Source organism: Vanacampus margaritifer, chromosome 17 (genome assembly GCF_051991255.1).
Source record: "Vanacampus margaritifer isolate UIUO_Vmar chromosome 17, RoL_Vmar_1.0, whole genome shotgun sequence".
Lineage (NCBI taxonomy): Eukaryota > Metazoa > Chordata > Actinopteri > Syngnathiformes > Syngnathidae > Vanacampus > Vanacampus margaritifer.
In genome coordinates, this window is record NC_135448.1 from 18,483,018 (window position 1) to 18,500,494 (window position 17,477).

Consider the following 17,477-nt stretch of genomic DNA (forward strand, 5'->3'; position numbering starts at 1 on the left):
TCATTTGGCTTTCCCTGCAGGAGGTCGCTTCAAAGAGCAGCCCCCCCGCAAAACATCCTTTGTGACGTCTCATTGATTTGGAAGGAGTGCAGAGGATTTCTTTAGTGCGGATTTGATTCATCCTGACCGAGTCCACTGCGCAACGCGACATTCAGTGTGGTCACAATGGATGAAGGCACAACAACACACACACACACACACACATCCAGTTTCGCTGACTACTCAATTTCTCTTCCCATTGTGGTAAAAAGGTATCAAAAGAAGTGCTGCCGACAACTTTTTGGCAGTGGACCATGAAGACGACTAAAAAGTCAATTACAATTCTTGGCCACCAGGGGGCAATATACTACCAACAATAAATACATGAAGACAGACCCAATTAAGTGACTCAATAAGCTGCAGTAAGAGGATAAAGAATATATACACTGTTTGTTTTTAGGTCCCTATAGCCTTATCTGACATAAATAATAACACCAACCTTGCATGGTCGCCAATGGATTACTTCCCATGAGCGCCTGGTTCATCCCTGTGCTTAGGCCAATCATCGTGTTCCTAAGAGAGCAAAAACCTCCAATTATTGTTTGCGTTCAGTTCAGGTCCACAATCTGCCACGTTTTATGGCACACGCATAGATAGCATGCCATTAATTAACGCAGGCCTGCCACGTTTGCGGGAAACTGCGTAGGTGGACTCACCCGGTGTTGAGGCTGTGAGTACCCAGACCAGGAGGGGCGGGGCTGGCTGTGCTATGAGGGGGCGGAGTCAAAGAGGAGGAAGTGGATCCTGCTGCCACGGAGCTGACGGGCGACGGTGACAAAGTGGCAGCTACGAGGGGCGCAAAAGTAAGACAAAGAAAGAGGAGATCGTTTTGGTCTCCAGGATGCAGACAGGGACATGTTTCATTGGGCTCTAAAAAAATGAAAAATTAAGTTAATTTGTTAAAATAAATATTTACTTGTACATTCGTGTTTCCAGAATTATTATTTACATATTCATACATTTGATCTTTTTTGTACAAGTAGTTAAGTTGATGTGTCGAATCGGCTGCTCCCCCTCATTCACTTGCATTTACCTAAAGTATGCTAGCTTCTGATTAGTTAGTTTCAGTCAGCTGATCAGGAAGTGTTGTCGCTCTAGCTGCCGTGTATGACGAATCCTCACATTAGACTATAGCGACGCGTATTTCTAGTATCTAGGTTTTTTCTTGCAAATTTGCTCGTGGCAAATCTGTCACAAAAAATAAATAAATTTATAGGTGGCCCTAATTCGCTGTCGTATGTTCGACATGTTTTGTGTTGTTTTGTGCTCCAAGAAATGGACACGTTGTTGTTTGTTGTGCGCCGTCTAATAAAGCGCAATGTTTTTGCAGACTGTCATCGACTGCGTGATAACGGAGAAGAGGCGACTTGTCACACAGTGGAAATCACCAAAGTTGTCTTATGTGTCACTCACAACACAATCAATGTTGACCCGCGCTCAGAGAAGTCATCGGCTTCCTCAGCGTTTCATCAAAAGTGCACAAAGATGCCATCACATTTTTCATCTCGCTGACGGGCTCGTGTGGGACAAGCTTTAATAAGAACGTGAATTACTGCTCACCAGAGGTGGGGGACCCGAGTCACATGAATTAACCCCGGTTAGACTCAAGTCACCAATTTTTGGACTTGGGACTCGCCCGGCTAAAACGAATGATTCACATTTCATGTCTTTTGACTTGATATTCAGAAGACTCATAACCTGGTGATCAAATGAAAAAAAATTTCTTCATCAGAGAAACGTTTTGAGGCTCAGGTTATTATAGTTAATGCAAACTATAATTAAACTACTAAACCTAAAATTGATAAATCACTAACAAATTTTTTTATAGAGCGTTTACATAATCAAACTATATTTTAAGTTGAATAAATTAACTCAAATTTGGAAAAAATTGAAGTGAAAATGTTGTCAATTAACATCATTGATGAATTTTTGGGGTTGATTTAAAAATTTGTATTTATATTATTACTATAGCATTTTATAATATTTCTCTCTAAAAAACTAAAACTAATACTAAAACTAAAATAAACACTTTTTTTAATCTTACGCTCAACAACTACGCTTACATAAAAAATAAAACTAATAAAAACTTCTTCTTTTTTAAATACTCTATACATAAAAATAAATAAATAAAACTAATACTAAAACTAATAGAAACAAACCTAAAACGAAGCTCCCCCCCCCCAAAAAAAACAAAACAAAATCCAAAATGCTTACAACCCTGCCACTTACACTGTATTATGTTTTTATTGAACCACAAAAAACATGGTGCGATTAGCAGAAATGAAGCTGATTGCTGCTCACCTGTTGTGCTGAGGCTGCTGCTGCCCTGAGACACACCTGGACTGGATATCTGTCAACATAAAGAGGAGAGTGGTTGGGGAAAAAAAGAAAGGAAGAAAGAAAAAGGAGTGATGCCGGCCAGAGGTACGTACCATGTGCGGGCTGTAGCAGGGGGCTTTGTGCGTGACGGCGGGCGAGGTCTGCCCGGGCAGCGGCGGCGTGCTGCTGCTGGTCGGGTTGATGCGCTTCTCCTTCTGCCGCCGGTTGCAGAACCACACGCGGATCACCTCCTTCTCCATGTTGAGCTGCTCGGCCATCAGCAGGATCTCCTCCGAGGTAGGCTTCTGGTTCTGAGGCCGCAAACGGCGTGAGATCACAAGCCAACCGGGTCGGCGGGCCACCACCGTGCGACATCTTACCGCGCAGAAGTTGCGCTCGAGCGCCACGCGCACGTTGGTCTCGATGCTGGTGCGCTTCTTCCGGCGTCGGCCCGCCAGACCCTCTAAGCCCAGCAGGGGGGAGGAGATGGAAGAGGGGCTGGGCAGCATGCTGTCCACTGCCATGGTCTCTGCGCATGCACACCGCACCAAAAATAAGCATTCGCAGTGACCTCCGCCAAGGAGCTTTTTTATCAAACTTTGCTGCCAAACGACGATGAAATGTAATTCCTCGTGATTATGCATCACAAATTCATCAAATTAAGCTTGACACCTGGAAATGATCACCACTTCGAACTTCTTCAGACATTTTTTTGTGGGTCTACTCATGACAGACATGTCAAATACATTTCATGTATGCTATGTGAAACACGATTTGGGGGCTAAATTTTCCAAAAAAATTCCCGTGACAAATTTGACTTCTGACCTCTGAAAATGGCCCAAAAACGGCCACTTCTAACCAAATTGACAGACTTCCTGTGTCTTTTCAGGCATGGCTTCTTGAGACTTTTTTTGGGGGGGGGTCTACTCATGAATGACATGCCTGCCAAATTCCGTGTTTTTAAGTGTAACTGGCTTCTGGCTCTGAATTTTCAAAACATCCCAGGAGTGACCTATGCTCGATCCCTGGATGGAGGTGAAGTGAGCGAGTGTTCACCTGCGTCCCCGAGCCACTTCTCCAGCAGAGGCTTGAGCTTGCACATGTTCTTGAAGCTCAGGTTAAGGGCCTCAAAGCGCGAGATGGTGGTCTGGCTGAAGTCGTTGCCGTAGAGTTTGCCCATGGCCACGCCCACATCGCCCTGTGGGGAACACACACAAACAAGCGCGCCGTGTCAGAACATCAAACTCTCACACACACGCGCACGCGCGCTTGATGTCGTACTTGTGTGAATCCCAGCTTGATGCGACGCTGCTTGAACGTGCGAGCAAACTGCTCCAGCTCCTCCAGGTCGCTGGGCTCCTCTCCCAGGTGGGCCCCGGGAGTCAAGGCCGAGTTCAGGGAGGCCGCCATGGCGCCGCCCGAGGAGCCCACAGCCGCCGCCGCGCCGCCCGTGGATGCTACCGGGGCGCTGATGCTTGAGCCAACATCGCTGCTCTTCTCCCTCTGCTGGAGGAAACACAGGTGGGAGTAAGATCAATGTGCCAATATGCCCTTTGACCTCACTAGTAGGACAACCACATGTTACTAGTGAAGCAAAACCGCACTAGCTAACTAATGCATGAAGAAGGATATTGAATAAAAGCGGGAACAGCTTTCCATACGCATTTGCTTTGTGAATAAATCCGAATGCAAAGAGCGCGGCGGCATGTCAAACATCACGCTTAAAGTGGCGTCTGAATGCGCCGGCACACGTCGGTAGAGACGTGCCGCATGTTTGCAATCCGCCGCTTCGAGTGCCGCTTATGCACGCTGGCGGAGAATGTAAATGAGCGCGGCGCCGGTCCACGTTCTGCATGATGCGAGCTCAATTCGGCCATCCTGGCGGCTGAATTCCTGATGGCGGGAATTGCTAAACGCGCCTTTGACAACTCCTCCAAAATGGACGTGTTTGCTGTTGTGCATGCCCGGATGCCCGGCTGATGACCGGATGGGGATTCACGGCCAAATGTGTTGAAATGCCGAGAAACGGGAGCATCATTTTGTAGGACCCTCAACTTTATTTGGGGTTAATTAGAGGCACCTGAAATGGTGGCAGGTGTGTGCATTTAACATGAGTTTGAATGTGACTGGATCAGTCTGAGCACAGTTTTAAGGGGGTGTGCACACTTATGCAACCACATGATCTCAGTAGTTTATTTTCACTTCTCTTGGAAATAAATTCAGTTTATCAGTTACATTAATGGTGGAGCAAAGTTTAGAAATGATACAAAACCCTGACATTTGAACAGGGGTGTGTAGACTTATCCAAAATGGACATCACTCCTGAGCACCCACTGAAAAGTTTGAAAAAAAAAAATAATTTCCCCACACCAGTTTCACCAATCGAGACGAAATTGGGTGGTAATTGGATGGACATGTTCATTATAACAAAAAGTCTCAAGAACCCAAACTAAACAGGAAGTCGGCCATTCTGATTTGAGGCAGCCATTTTGCAGATTTGTAAAGTTTTCAAAGTTCCACAGATCAGCACGAATTTGGGTGGACAACAAAGTCACAAGGGCCCAAGCCAGAAACTGAACAGGAAGTCGGCCATCTTGATTTGAGGCGGCCATTTTGAAATTTCCCACCAAACACCAACATTCCAATTGTTCATGTATGAAATAAGTGGGCTGAGCAAGCAGGTTCTCCCTGTTACCACGGCCCCCTCACGCTGCTCACCTGTGCCTGGAGGCTCAGCCGAGGCGTCGTCGTCGTCAACAGCCCCGCCGAGCTTTGCTGAGGTAGCTGGATTAGATTTGACGTGGAGAGCAAAGCTGTGACGGGAAAACAACCACAACAAAAACATCAATATCCATTTGTATCCTCAACAGTTGTTTCTTCCGGCAGTTATCATGTCCTACCTTGCGGCTGCTGTTGCTGAGGCTGCGGGGGCGGCTGCGAAAGGAGAAACTGGGCCGGGGACTGGAGCGGGTGGCCTGGCATGAGAACCAGCTGCTGGAGCTGCAGCAGCTGCTGGATGTCCTGCAAGACCACAAAAAAAAAAAGAAAAGAAAAAAAAAAAGGTGACGACACCTTTAAAAGCTGACAAGCTGGCGCGACCCTCTTCCATAGTTGCGTTGGGACGCTGCGATTGGCTGCAGCTACCTGCGCCGTGAGCTGGATTGGCTGAGAGAGGGCCAGCTGAGGCGGTGGAGGAGGAGCTTGAACAGTCACTTCCTGTTTGGCGGCTTGCTGCTGCTGAGATGTTTGGCTCTGGTGTTGCTGTTGCTGTTGCTGTTGCTGTTGTTGTTGTTGTTGTTGTTGTTGTTGTTGTTGGTGGTGGTGCTGCTGGGCGGCGGCGTGAGCGGCGTGCGCGGCGTTGGACTGCTGGACGGCGGCCGCCAGGAGCTGAGCTTGGGCCTGCTGCAGGAGCATCTGCTGCTGGGCCGGCAGCAGTGCGGCCAGCTGCAAAGGTAAAAGACAGAAAATGAAGACAGGAAAGACATTTAAATGGCAAGAGATCGCCTTAAAATTAAATCTCAGATATATATATATTTTTTTTCAAAAATCTACAAACGAGGATTAGGGCCAGTGAAGAGGGAAAAAAAGGTTGGTAGGATTCTGACTTTATTCTCTGACTTTAAAGTCAGAATTCTGACTTTATTCTCAGAATTCTGATTTTCAAATCGGAATTCAGACTTCAAAATGAGAATTCTGACTTTATTTTCAGAAACTTCAGACTTCTCAGAAATCTGAGAATAAAGTTTCTGAGAATAAAGTCAGAATTCTCACTTTAAATTAGAATTCTGAGAATAAAATTTGAATTCTTAATTCTGACTTTATTCTCAGAATTCTGATTTTAAAATCGGAATTCAGACTTCAAAATGAGAATTCTGACTTTATTTTCAGAAACTTCAGATTTCTCAGAAATCTGAGAATAAAGTTTCTGAGAATAAAGTCAGAATTCTCACTTTAAATTAGAATTCTGAGAATAAAATTTGAATTCTTAATTCTGACTTTATTCTCAGAATTCTGATTTTCAAATCGGAATTCAGACTTCAAAATGAGAATTCTGACTTTATTCTCAGAAACTTCAAACTTCTCAGAAATCTGAGAATAAAGTTTCTGAGAATAAAGCCAGAATTCTCACTTTAAATCAGAATTCTGAGAATAAAATTTGAATTCTTAATTCTGACTTTATTCTCAGAATTCTCACTTTATTCTATTCTGACTGACTTTAATCTCAGAATTCTGACTTTAAAGTGATAATGCTCACTTTATTCTCAGAAACTTTATTTTCAGAATTCAGAAGTCAGAATTATCTGAATTCTGACTTTATTCTATTCAGACTTTAATCTCAGAATTCCGACTTTAAAGTGAGAATTCTTGTATTAAAGTCAGAATTCTGAGAATATTGATCAACTTTTCCCTCTTCATCCTTAATGAATAACTAAAATGTTTTTTTTTTTAATAGTTACTAGGCGGGTCAGAAATGTTGCCAACAAACTTTTTGTGTCCCTGTTGGCAGTCGCGTTATGAGTTTAAGCAGTGCCCAACAGCGCAGACCCGCGACAAATATCGTCCAAGCAAATGAACAGAAATGAATCGACAAAATCAATGACTATCCCTCGCCCACCCCCAAGTGTGGCTACGCGTCCTCACCCCCGCCAGCTGACTGCCGGCCAGCATCAGTTGCGTGTGGTGATGCTGTGCCTGCGCCTGTGCTTGTGCCTGCTGCTGCTGTTGCTGCTGCTGTTGCTGTTGCTGCTGCTGTTGCTGTTGCTGCTGTTGCTGTTGCTGCTGCTGCTGCTGAGAAGATGGCGGGACGGCGCTGCGGGTCATCTCACAACTCTCTTCCGCCTTCACCTGACAAACGACGACACGCTTTTTCAATATATAGTTGAGGTTTTTTTAAAATGGGCAGATGGCTCAGATGAGTTCAAAATATGCAAATTAATTACAATATTATACATCAAATTGCTGATCTTACTATTCTTTTTTTTTTTACAACAAAAAAAAACATTTAATTATATCAATGTATAAAAAAATGCATTTTACCCAATCAATTTTAGAAGAAATTATTGCTAAATTAATGCAACAAATACATCACTCAATAATACCCCGGATTTAGATTTATTTATAAACATAAATATGTATTTATTTTATATTTAAATTTATAATAATTCTAAATAGTATATTATAATATCTAATATATAAGCTTCATATAGCATCTTTTAAAGGGATGGATCAGTTTATTAAGACCAAACGCCTTCTTCATCTGTTCAGGCCCACACACACACGCCCACACACACACACACACACACACACACACACACACACACACACGCGCACACACACACACCTTGCTGGCTGGGGTTGGTGAAAGGCTGAACGGACTGCTTTCCATCGGCTGCAGCTTGTGGAAGAAGAAAAAAAAGATGAAAAATCACTATAAAAAATACATTCATACAGGAATATTAATAATACCATTTTTTTACTTTTCCACACACTAGTGAGGGAAAAAAACATGTTAAAGGTTCGGAATTTTGCATCTGTTGAAAGCATGGTCATATTTCATAAAAGGTACATGACCATTTTTATGTTTATTATTAACATTATAAGCAAGGGAAAAAAAACTCACATTAAAACAATCCTGACTAATGAATATATTTATTAATATTTTAAGACTAACCTGGTCGTCTGGACTGTTTCTGTCTGAGTCTGAAACACAAGAAGGATCTTGAATGACAGAAGGGAAAAAACGAGAGAGCAATAATAATAATAATATATATATAGATATAAACAATCAGCAAACGGAATCTTTTTTTTTTTTGTACCTGAGCCATCGCCGTGATAGTCCGGCCCGGCCTTCTCCTCCTCTGCTTTGGACATCCTGATATCTGCAAAGAACACAAATTAAAAATGTGTGAAATGGAAGAAGTGGACGGAGAAAAACAAGAATCCCAAATGGATTATTCATTTTATTGAATCGTTTTTTATTTTTTTTTACCTTTTCTGGCAGCTTCCTAATTTAAATGAATTAATTAAAACACATCTGTGCTAATGTGCACTGCTTACACTAACAAAATGGCTATGAAATGAAGGAGTTAGTTGACAAAAGCATAACAATTTGGTGGCTATATTTTGCAACTCTTTCCGACACGTGAAAGAAAAAGCGATGACGACTTTCACTAAAAAAAACAGCCAACATGAGCCAAATCAGAAATCAGACTTTTTGTATTTTATTTTATTTATTATTTAATTTTTGTGGGTGGGTTTTAAAATAATATATAAGATATTTGTATTTAAAGGCCATATCATCAAACCCAAGCGGACACATTAGGAGGCTCGATGTTAGTGTAATCTATTGACTTCAAGTCTTCAATTAAAAAAAACAAAAAAACATCACACAAAGAGCGACAGATTTAATCAAAAGGACTGTTGGCTGACATCCGTTTGCGGCGACCTCTGGGACCGAGGCGGTAATTACGGGGACAAGGACGGCGGCGAAGGAAGCGCTTACTCCAGCACGGCACATTACTCAACACTGCCTGGCGCCATTTTGGCTCAAACGCTCCCACTTTCTGTCTGTCATCTATTTCTTTTTTCTACTCCCTTTCTTCCCCTAATTTGCATTTCGGCATCCTAATGTGATCTTGATGGTGTGCTGTCATATTTTTCTCTTTTGGTTCAATAAAGTTTGGGATATTATTACAGAAGTGTCGAAGTGTGTGTGTGGGTGGGTGCAGTTGCACAAGTGCGCCAGATGGTGGCAGCACCTTCCAGCACAAAAGAAGAACACCACATGAGCAGGCCACGTCATTAGGTACATCATCTTTTGCATCCATGAAAAAAATGGGGCAACCTTTCTCAATCCAACATGTATAAACGAAAATAAAGACAACAAACAAATGTAACACAAAGAAGAAAACGTCCTTATTTGGCATTTTTAGTGAAGCTGGCCACATAATGGCTGGAGCGAGTGTGTGTGTTTGAGTATAATGTGATGGCTGGAGGGGTCCTAAACTGGCCTCTCCACCCCGCCCACCTCCTCTTTTGCTGCCCACCAACCCCGCCTCAGTTACGCCTGTCAGGGGCCCGTGACAGACGGCGCGTGGGTTCGTTTGTGTGTGTGTGTGTGTGTGTGTGTGTGTGTGTGAGTGGTTGAGGGGGCCGCAGGCAGCGCTGTTTGGCGTGTGGAGGTCAAAGTTCAGGCACATGGTAGCGGTCCTGTCCCGCTTGCACACATGCACACACACACAGGCAAGCTGCTTGCCGCCTGCCTTCTCCACCTGCCCGCTGTCACATTCGGGAAAACACACAAACACACACACACACACGCGCTATAGTGCTAACTTCAGTGTCTAGTAAGCAGAAAAACAACGACAAGTTAGTGAGTAGTGTTAGATTTTTGTTATTTATAGAAAATATTATACTGCTTTATGATCGTTTTACGCTTGTTACACGGAGGTGTGATTCATCATGTGATGATGTAATTGCTGTTTTTGTCTATTGGAGACCTCAAATGTTCACCTCTTGCACATCTGAACTGTGTTTGTAACGCGTTTGTGCGATTTTTTTCGGATGTCGATGATGTTGCAAATAAGACGTGATCGCTGAAATCTGCTGTAATAACATGGCCGGGGGAAAAAAAATAAAAAAAAATAAAAATAAATTATTTTAATTTATAATAATAATAAACAAAATAATGATAATAATAATACAAATAATAATAATAATAATAATAATAATAAAAGAAATGCAGTATATGAAAAATTCAAGACCATCATCTTTATTGGGATTAAAAGTAATTCTGTCACCACCACAAAGTTTCACGCAGTCGGCATTTTTGTGCCATCAACTTCTTCCAAAAGCAATTGAACTCCATTCAAATATTCAAAATAAAATGACTCCTCTAAATTGTCTTCTTTGAACCTCTGAGACGTTGCTCCCTACTTCAGCCCGGTCAGGCCAGGCCTGGACAACACCACGCTCGCACACAAAACCGGCGGTTGCCAGGCAACAGCCGAGAAAGAGCATGGCGTGTGTGCGTGCGCACACCTGTGCGTGTGTGTGTGATCATTAAGAATAAGCGCGTCTGCTAGCTGCAGCATGCTAACACGTGGAGGTGGTTTCTCACACGCGCGCACATACACATGCAAACAAACACTCACACACGTACACACAGCCAAAAACACACACAAGTCAGGCGCGCGCAAGGTTTTAAGACTTCCTGTAAAAGTGTCCACAGGCAAGACACTTTTCAAGGTTTAGGACGCAAGACCATCCACATGCACACGCGCACGCGCACACACAAACTGTCCCCGGAGTGTTTATTATATCGGATGCGGCGGCTGTTTCTCGCACCACATATTTCTGCGCCGATCGATCCCTCGGACTCCCGACAAGACAATAATGGCAGCGCCTTTCCGTCGCCATTATTACCGGCCTCCCCGGAGGAAGGCGGCGGCGAATAAAACGGAAAAGGAAGGAGGAAAGAGGGAGCCACAGCCGCTGCCACGTTAAAATTTCCGCGGAAACGACGACGCCGGGAAGGACGCTAATGGCGGCTGACCGACAAAATGGCGGCCAAAAGGCCCAATCGGACACAGGCGGCAAGAATGATAGACGCATTTATCATGACTGGTTTGTTTCTTAATCTAACTGAAAAAAAGAAAAACACCAGATTTTGTTTTATTTTTCTATATTTTGAGCACAATATAATGTGTGAAGCTGATTACGAAATGGCGGCTAGCAAGCTAACATAGTTTTTACTAATGCTCGTTTACATGTGAAGCCAATTACAAAATGGCAGCTAGCAAGCTAACAGTTTTTACTAATGCTCGTTTACAGGTGAAGCTGATTACAAAATGGAGGCTAGCAAGCGAAGATAGTTTTAACTAATGCTCGTTTACATGTGAAGCCAATTACAAAGTGGCAGCTAGCAAGCTAACAGTTTTTACTAATGCTAATTTACATGTGAAGCTGATTACAAAATGGCGGCTAGGAACTAACATCGTTTTTACTAATGCTAGTTTACATGTGAAGCTGATTTCAAAATGGAGGCTAGCAAGCGAAGATAGTTTTAACTAATGCTCGTTTACATGTGAAGCCAATTACAAAGTGGCAGCTAGCAAGCTAACAGTTTTTACTAATGCTAATTTACATGTGAAGCAGATTACAAAATGGCGGCTAGCAAGCTAAAATACTTTTTACTAATGCTAGTTTACGTTTGCGATGTTGTGAACTTGTCGGCCCGTTGATTGCTGCCGCCCTAAATTGTCTGCCAATTAACGGCGGCTGCGGTCTGACCCTTTCGTCTGGCCCTCACCTCGCCGTCCATCTCCCGCTCAGTTAATACCTCTTCAACGCCCCCCCCCCCCTTCCCTCGTTGTGTTTAAACAGCCAGAATGCCATCCTTGCTCCGAAGCGTCATCCCCTGCTTAAATCACACCGATGAATTATTGAGCGTATTTATTCAAACAACATTAATTATAAACTAGCGGCGGGAGGAAGGAAGGACGGTCGGGAGGGAAAGCAAGGTGGAGGTGGGGGCTACTTGGAAAAGGGAGGGGGGTGAAAGGTGGTGTGTGTGTGTGTGTGTGTAGAGGGGGGTAGGAAATTGGTGTGGCTAGCGGAACAGAACCCCCCCGACCAAACACCCCCCCCCCCCCAAATCTCCACACACCCTCCATCCCGGCTCTGCTTTGTATTCCGCGGAGATGACAGGGGGAAGCTTTATTGCTCTGAGTCGGTATCGATCGGGGCCCCCGCCAAAGGGGGAGTCGGACCCGCGCGCGTGCCGGCCCCTTTTGCAGGCCCCTCCGTCTGCTGCGACCGAGCGCGCGTGCTTTGATTTCGCTCGTCCGCAATCGCTGTCAACGCTAGTTGGAAAAGATTCAACAGCGGCGCGGCGCCCTAGTGGTCGGTGCCGTTGGCTGGCGACCACAAAAGTCTAAAAATAGCTCACCAGTCATGAGACATTGTGATTTCCTAGGAATGCTGTCGAAGCAATTATTACATTTTGGCCTCTTGGGCACAATACTAGAAAGGTACTTGAGCTACTTTTGTCACTTTCTTACAGTATTTGCACCCTTGCACACTTTATGTGAGAAATAGTTCCATAAACATAGATTATTATTCATAAAGTATTCATAATGACATATCCAGCGCTAGTGCAAAGTCAGCTAGGAAAGGCTCCAGCTCGCCTGCCACCCCAAAGAGCACAAGTGCTATCATAAATGGATGGAAGGACATTAAACACCTAACACACACACACACACACACACACCTGTACCGCTGACCCTAATCCGGCGGGATCGAGCGTGACAAGCGAAGGATCAGGCACGCCAACGGGCACGTTCCAAATTTGAGGATTTAAGGGTGCGGGGGTCCCAAGTGTGGCCTCGGGATGAGAGGAAGCAGAGCGAGAAGGTGAGCTACGCACGCACACACGCTTGTGAAGTTCACGGGCTGGCTTATGGTTAAAACACACCCCAAAAAAATATTTTTTCTCTCCTAAAGAATTTCCTGTATTGGCATAATAGCGGTAAAAAGAAAAAATATATATATTAAAAATAGTTTTGCTTCGATTCAATGGACCGCTTCAGGTGTGCTCACCTCATTCCTTGATAAGCCGCACAAATGTAAGTTATTCTTTGCAGAGGATAAAAAATGTATGCCTGTTAACTAAGCTTTATTTCTACAGCACTTTTCACGGATAGAAGTCGCAAAGCGCTTCACAAAAGGACAGCCTCGTACAAAGCAATATAAAATACAATGCCATAAAACAAAAACATGTATTTATACTGTATATATAGATATATATATATATATATATATATATATAAACGTGTAAAATATATGTATATACAGCATAAATATAAGAGCAGTGAGGCAAAAAACAAAACTGTGTTGCTTTATTGTTTGTGTAAAAATATACACTGCTTAAAAATGCTAAATAGATGCTAATTGTTAGCTGGTCTATAACTTTTCCCATTGTGTGTTAGCATTGAGCTAGCGAAGAGATTTTTATTGAATTGTGAGCCCATTAAACAATTATTCATTTAGATATAAAAAAGATATACGAAATATCAAAATAATTAACCCAATTTTTTTATTGTATTACTGATTATTAAGTCCATTATGATAAATTAACCATCTATTTATTGAAATTAGAAAGTCAAAAGAGTTAATTTGCAACTAAAATATCAAACTTTTACTAAAATCAAATTAAAAAATATATATTTATATACAAGCACTATAAAGAATGCAATATAATTGAAAAAAATATATTTAAAAATAATTAAGATTTTTGATTTGACTTTTAAAATATTTTTACATCAATGAATGAATAAGCCGAATGAATAATGTTAAATCAACACATTTTACAATAAAACCCAGCAAAATATGCATTGCCGTACTCTTGATAATGTAAATAAATGCCCAGTGGGGCAGACTTTGTCCACCTGTGTGTTGCAAACGACTTACTTCCAAGGCCAGGAAATTCAGTACCATCAAAACATTCTAAAATACACACACAACACAACACACACACACACATGAAAGGTGTGTGTAGGTAATTGCGAGCTCATAAGAAGAAGCGATGTGTGCGATTGTAAGGGTGGCATCGGTCACAATAACGAGCAATTTAATGCAAGTCTGTTTCTTGATGCTCGCTGGTGTGTGCAAGCAGCAGGAGACAACGCAACATGCATCTCAGCGTTACATTCTGCATCGCACAAGCTGTCTTTATCATTGAGGCCGGAATCACTGCCTTTAGTCTAACGGCTACAAGCGCGCGCGTGTGTGTGCGTGCGTGCGTGCGTGCGTGCGAGGGATTCACACACACACAGCGGCTGAGTGACCTAGCGCCATTTCACACTAGTGACCAGTACAAATTAGATAAGGGTCCATTTTCTCTGCACCGGCACACTTTTATACACAAACACATAATTTGCACCAGTTCAGCACACTAGTACACACGTCTACACAAAATGTACACAAGTTCAAAATGGCATCAGCGGGGGTGGTCATAAAGGACATTTGAAAATGTTACCAAGATTTTATATGCATTAAAGTCAATGTTTGTGTATGACATTCAGAATATTTGTTCATGTGAAAATATCGGGGTCATTTTTCTTCTTTTTTTTTTTTTTTTAAATTATGCAAGTAATTAAGTGATTAGAAAAACAGGAGGATGTGTGTGCAGTGGATCAACAAATGTTGACGACGTCCTCATAACAATGTCAAAAGAAGTGAAACGTAACAGGCGCTCTTCAAATTTGGTGGGCAAAAAATGTTGATAAAAAAAACAAACCCGTTTTAAATAAGCAATTAATTGTGATTAATTAATTATATAAAATTCTAAGATGTGATTAATCTGATTTAAAAAACAGCTCTAATATATATCGATATATATATATTTATTGTGAGAAATAAGCTAATAATGTTTTATTTGTATGTATTTTTTTATTTTATTTTAATGTATTTTTTTTTTACCTATTGTATTTTAATATACGTGTGTGTGTGTGTGTGTGTGTGTGTGTGTGTGTGTGTGTGTGTGTGAATAAAATAACATGTAGAACCATCTAGAACATCAAAAACCAAATGAAAAAACTGTCAACTTAGTCTCAGGAAGAAGAGAAACTCCTATAAAATCAAACTTAGATGCAAGAAAAGTTAACGGCTAGCCTGACGCGATGCGCTCGGGCGGCAAACTGCCAATAAAACTAGCCCAAGACTTCCATCAATGACAAAGTTGTATTGACAAACATTTACAAGCAAGAACAGTTCCACAACCACCTCTTCGTAAAAACATTATTTAGTCGGACTCCAAAATTTAGTGCCTTCAAAACAAACAACACGCTAAAGCTAACGTCACATTAGCATCTCCCGCGCGATTTCACGCCCGTGACGCACATTCGTCAACGGGAATATTTGTCCTGGACTCACAGCGCTGTTTACATGAGTTGTCGGGGGCAGGCGGGGCCATATCTCACGCTAATCGATAAGCGAGGGAACCTGCGGTGGGGGTGGGGGGAGAGCGGGGGGAAAAAGAAAAAAAAAATCGTTAAGGAAAGCAGGTTATCTCCTGTCATTAACGGAGGGATTCCCGCATGGCGAGGGGGGGGGGGGGGTCGGGGGAAGACCAGCAGCGCTCATTGAGAAAAACAGCGTGTTTTGGCATGAAGAGAAAGCAGACAATTATCTCTATTGATTAAAGGCAGCCAGCCAGCACGGCCAAGACGGAAAACTACGTCCGGATCAATGGAGACGAGAAGAGGGGAAGGCGGCGGCGGCGGCGGGAGAGAGCCGCCGGGCATGGCCAAGGAAAGTCGCCCTGCCAAAATTCAGCGGGAAAGACAATCGTAATCGATAGCGATGAACATTTTATACAACTGCTGGGTCCACAATAACCCAAATTGGGGGAATTTGCTAACCCAGCACTGAAAAGCGTCAGACAAAAGCTTCTTTTTTTCTTTTTCTTTTTTTTTTTAAGAAAATAAAGAGATTTTTTTTTTTTAATGACACCCTTAACAGGCCACACACACCTCTCTCCTTGGCGAGGGTCAGCTGATGGCGTTGGAGGTGCTGCGGCGAGCAGGATGGAAATTGTAGGTCTGAGACCAAATGGCACTTAAAGGCCTCTCAAGCTGGCAACAGCTTTAATGATGCTTTGGACGGACGGCAGATTGCCTCCACGTCCGCGTGCGCACGCCGATTGCCACGTCGATGATGCGCAACAGGCCGGGAGGCTTCTTAACTCAAACGAGATGAGGATGGAGGCCGCTTATGATGGCTCGCTGACACTCGACTGTTTTTGTTTGACAAACTTTTGACTTTTTAACTCTTTGACTGCCAAAAACGTTAAATAACGTTTAGTAAAATCCTATGGAGGAGTGCCAAAGACGTTAAAAGACGTTTGTTTCAAAACAGAGGTGAAACTAACCATTTTCTATTGTGGATTACTGAAAAACGGAATAAGGTAGAAACAAACTTTTTTTTTCTGATGAAAGATGAGAGTCCAATCTTTTTTTGGTAGTATGTGTGTTTCCATAGTCCAAATACATAATTTTCTATGGACCTTGAAAGATCAGTCAAAATGCTTAAAATCGGCTGGTACCCACGGCATCCCTTTTCTGAAAACGTCTGGCAGTCAAAGAGTTAAAAAAATTTTTTATCAATGGTCCAAAGTCAATGAAAGTTGTTCGTTTTGTTTTTTGAAAAAAAAAAAAAACTCTTTTAGATGGATTATAGCAATAGAACACAATATTCTGTTGGCCTTGCAAAATCAGTGAAAATCCATTAAAACAGCAGCGAGTGAAGGGGGTTACTTCAGTTATAATGGCTGCGAGTGAATGAGGTAATTTTCTATAAGATGCTGTCACAAAATAGCACTTTTATAATTGAAAAAAAAAAAAGATTTTCATGCTGTTTTTTTTACACATTAATTTGAGACGTCACAAAATGAGACAAAAATATTGACATTCAACCCCACCCCCCAAAAAGTAGATTTTTTTTCTCCACTGTAAAGTCGAGTCAACTTTATTTATATAACACAGGACAAAGCGCTGTAAAAAAATATATATATTCAAATGCTCTGCCTCCAATTCATATTTTTATTGCTGGAAGCATTAAGGGACCAAAAAAGATGCAATTTTATTCGTTATGTACATTTTGACTTAATCAGCCGATTATTCGCTTATCGGACTTTTATTCTGCCAAATACTGAAATTGGCATCGGCCTCGAGAAATCAATATCGGTGGGACCCTGTATAATACATGTAGCACTGTCAAATCTAAAGCAATTTTGTTTGTAAATGCATCACGCTGCAAAAGCCCAGGAGTGGCAAAGTTGTGTTATTGTGTACACACACACACACACACACACACACACACACACGCACACACACACATGCAGAGGCTACATATGAGCAGCTGCGCTAAGTCACACATAGTTAGCAGCCTCATCCACATTCTGGCTGAATGTCCAGCTTTTTTTTTTTTTTTTTTTTTTTTGCAGCTGACTGTGGCATGTTGCTACACACAAACACACATGTACACACCAACACACACACTAATGATGGCTAGACCTTATTCAAGTGTGTGTTTGTGTGTGTCATTTTGTAACATATAGC

The 17,477-nt window shown here is 42.4% G+C and overlaps 1 protein-coding gene across 13 annotated transcripts in view; it reads right to left on the bottom strand.

The window, feature by feature from the left end:
• The window catches only part of LOC144037641 (uncharacterized), a 63,801-nt gene that overhangs the window by 6,257 nt on the left and 40,067 nt on the right, over window positions 1-17,477 (bottom strand). For 11 of the 13 annotated variants that reach the window (XM_077549268.1, XM_077549264.1, XM_077549267.1 and 8 more), the window contains 14 exons: window positions 8,175-8,237; window positions 8,030-8,058; window positions 7,700-7,753; window positions 7,000-7,203; window positions 5,503-5,802; window positions 5,259-5,379; window positions 5,077-5,171; window positions 3,640-3,864; window positions 3,415-3,556; window positions 2,739-2,887; window positions 2,472-2,669; window positions 2,341-2,389; window positions 696-825; window positions 479-552 (listed from right to left, as the gene is read on the bottom strand). In XM_077549268.1, coding sequence (XP_077405394.1) covers window positions 479-552; window positions 696-825; window positions 2,341-2,389; window positions 2,472-2,669; window positions 2,739-2,887; window positions 3,415-3,556; window positions 3,640-3,864; window positions 5,077-5,171; window positions 5,259-5,379; window positions 5,503-5,802; window positions 7,000-7,203; window positions 7,700-7,753; window positions 8,030-8,058; window positions 8,175-8,237 — 1,833 coding nt within the window. The remainder of the gene's footprint in view (window positions 1-478; window positions 553-695; window positions 826-2,340; window positions 2,390-2,471; window positions 2,670-2,738; window positions 2,888-3,414; window positions 3,557-3,639; window positions 3,865-5,076; window positions 5,172-5,258; window positions 5,380-5,502; window positions 5,803-6,999; window positions 7,204-7,699; window positions 7,754-8,029; window positions 8,059-8,174; window positions 8,238-17,477) is intronic. The other 2 variants (XM_077549271.1, XM_077549270.1) reach the window with 1 other exon arrangement.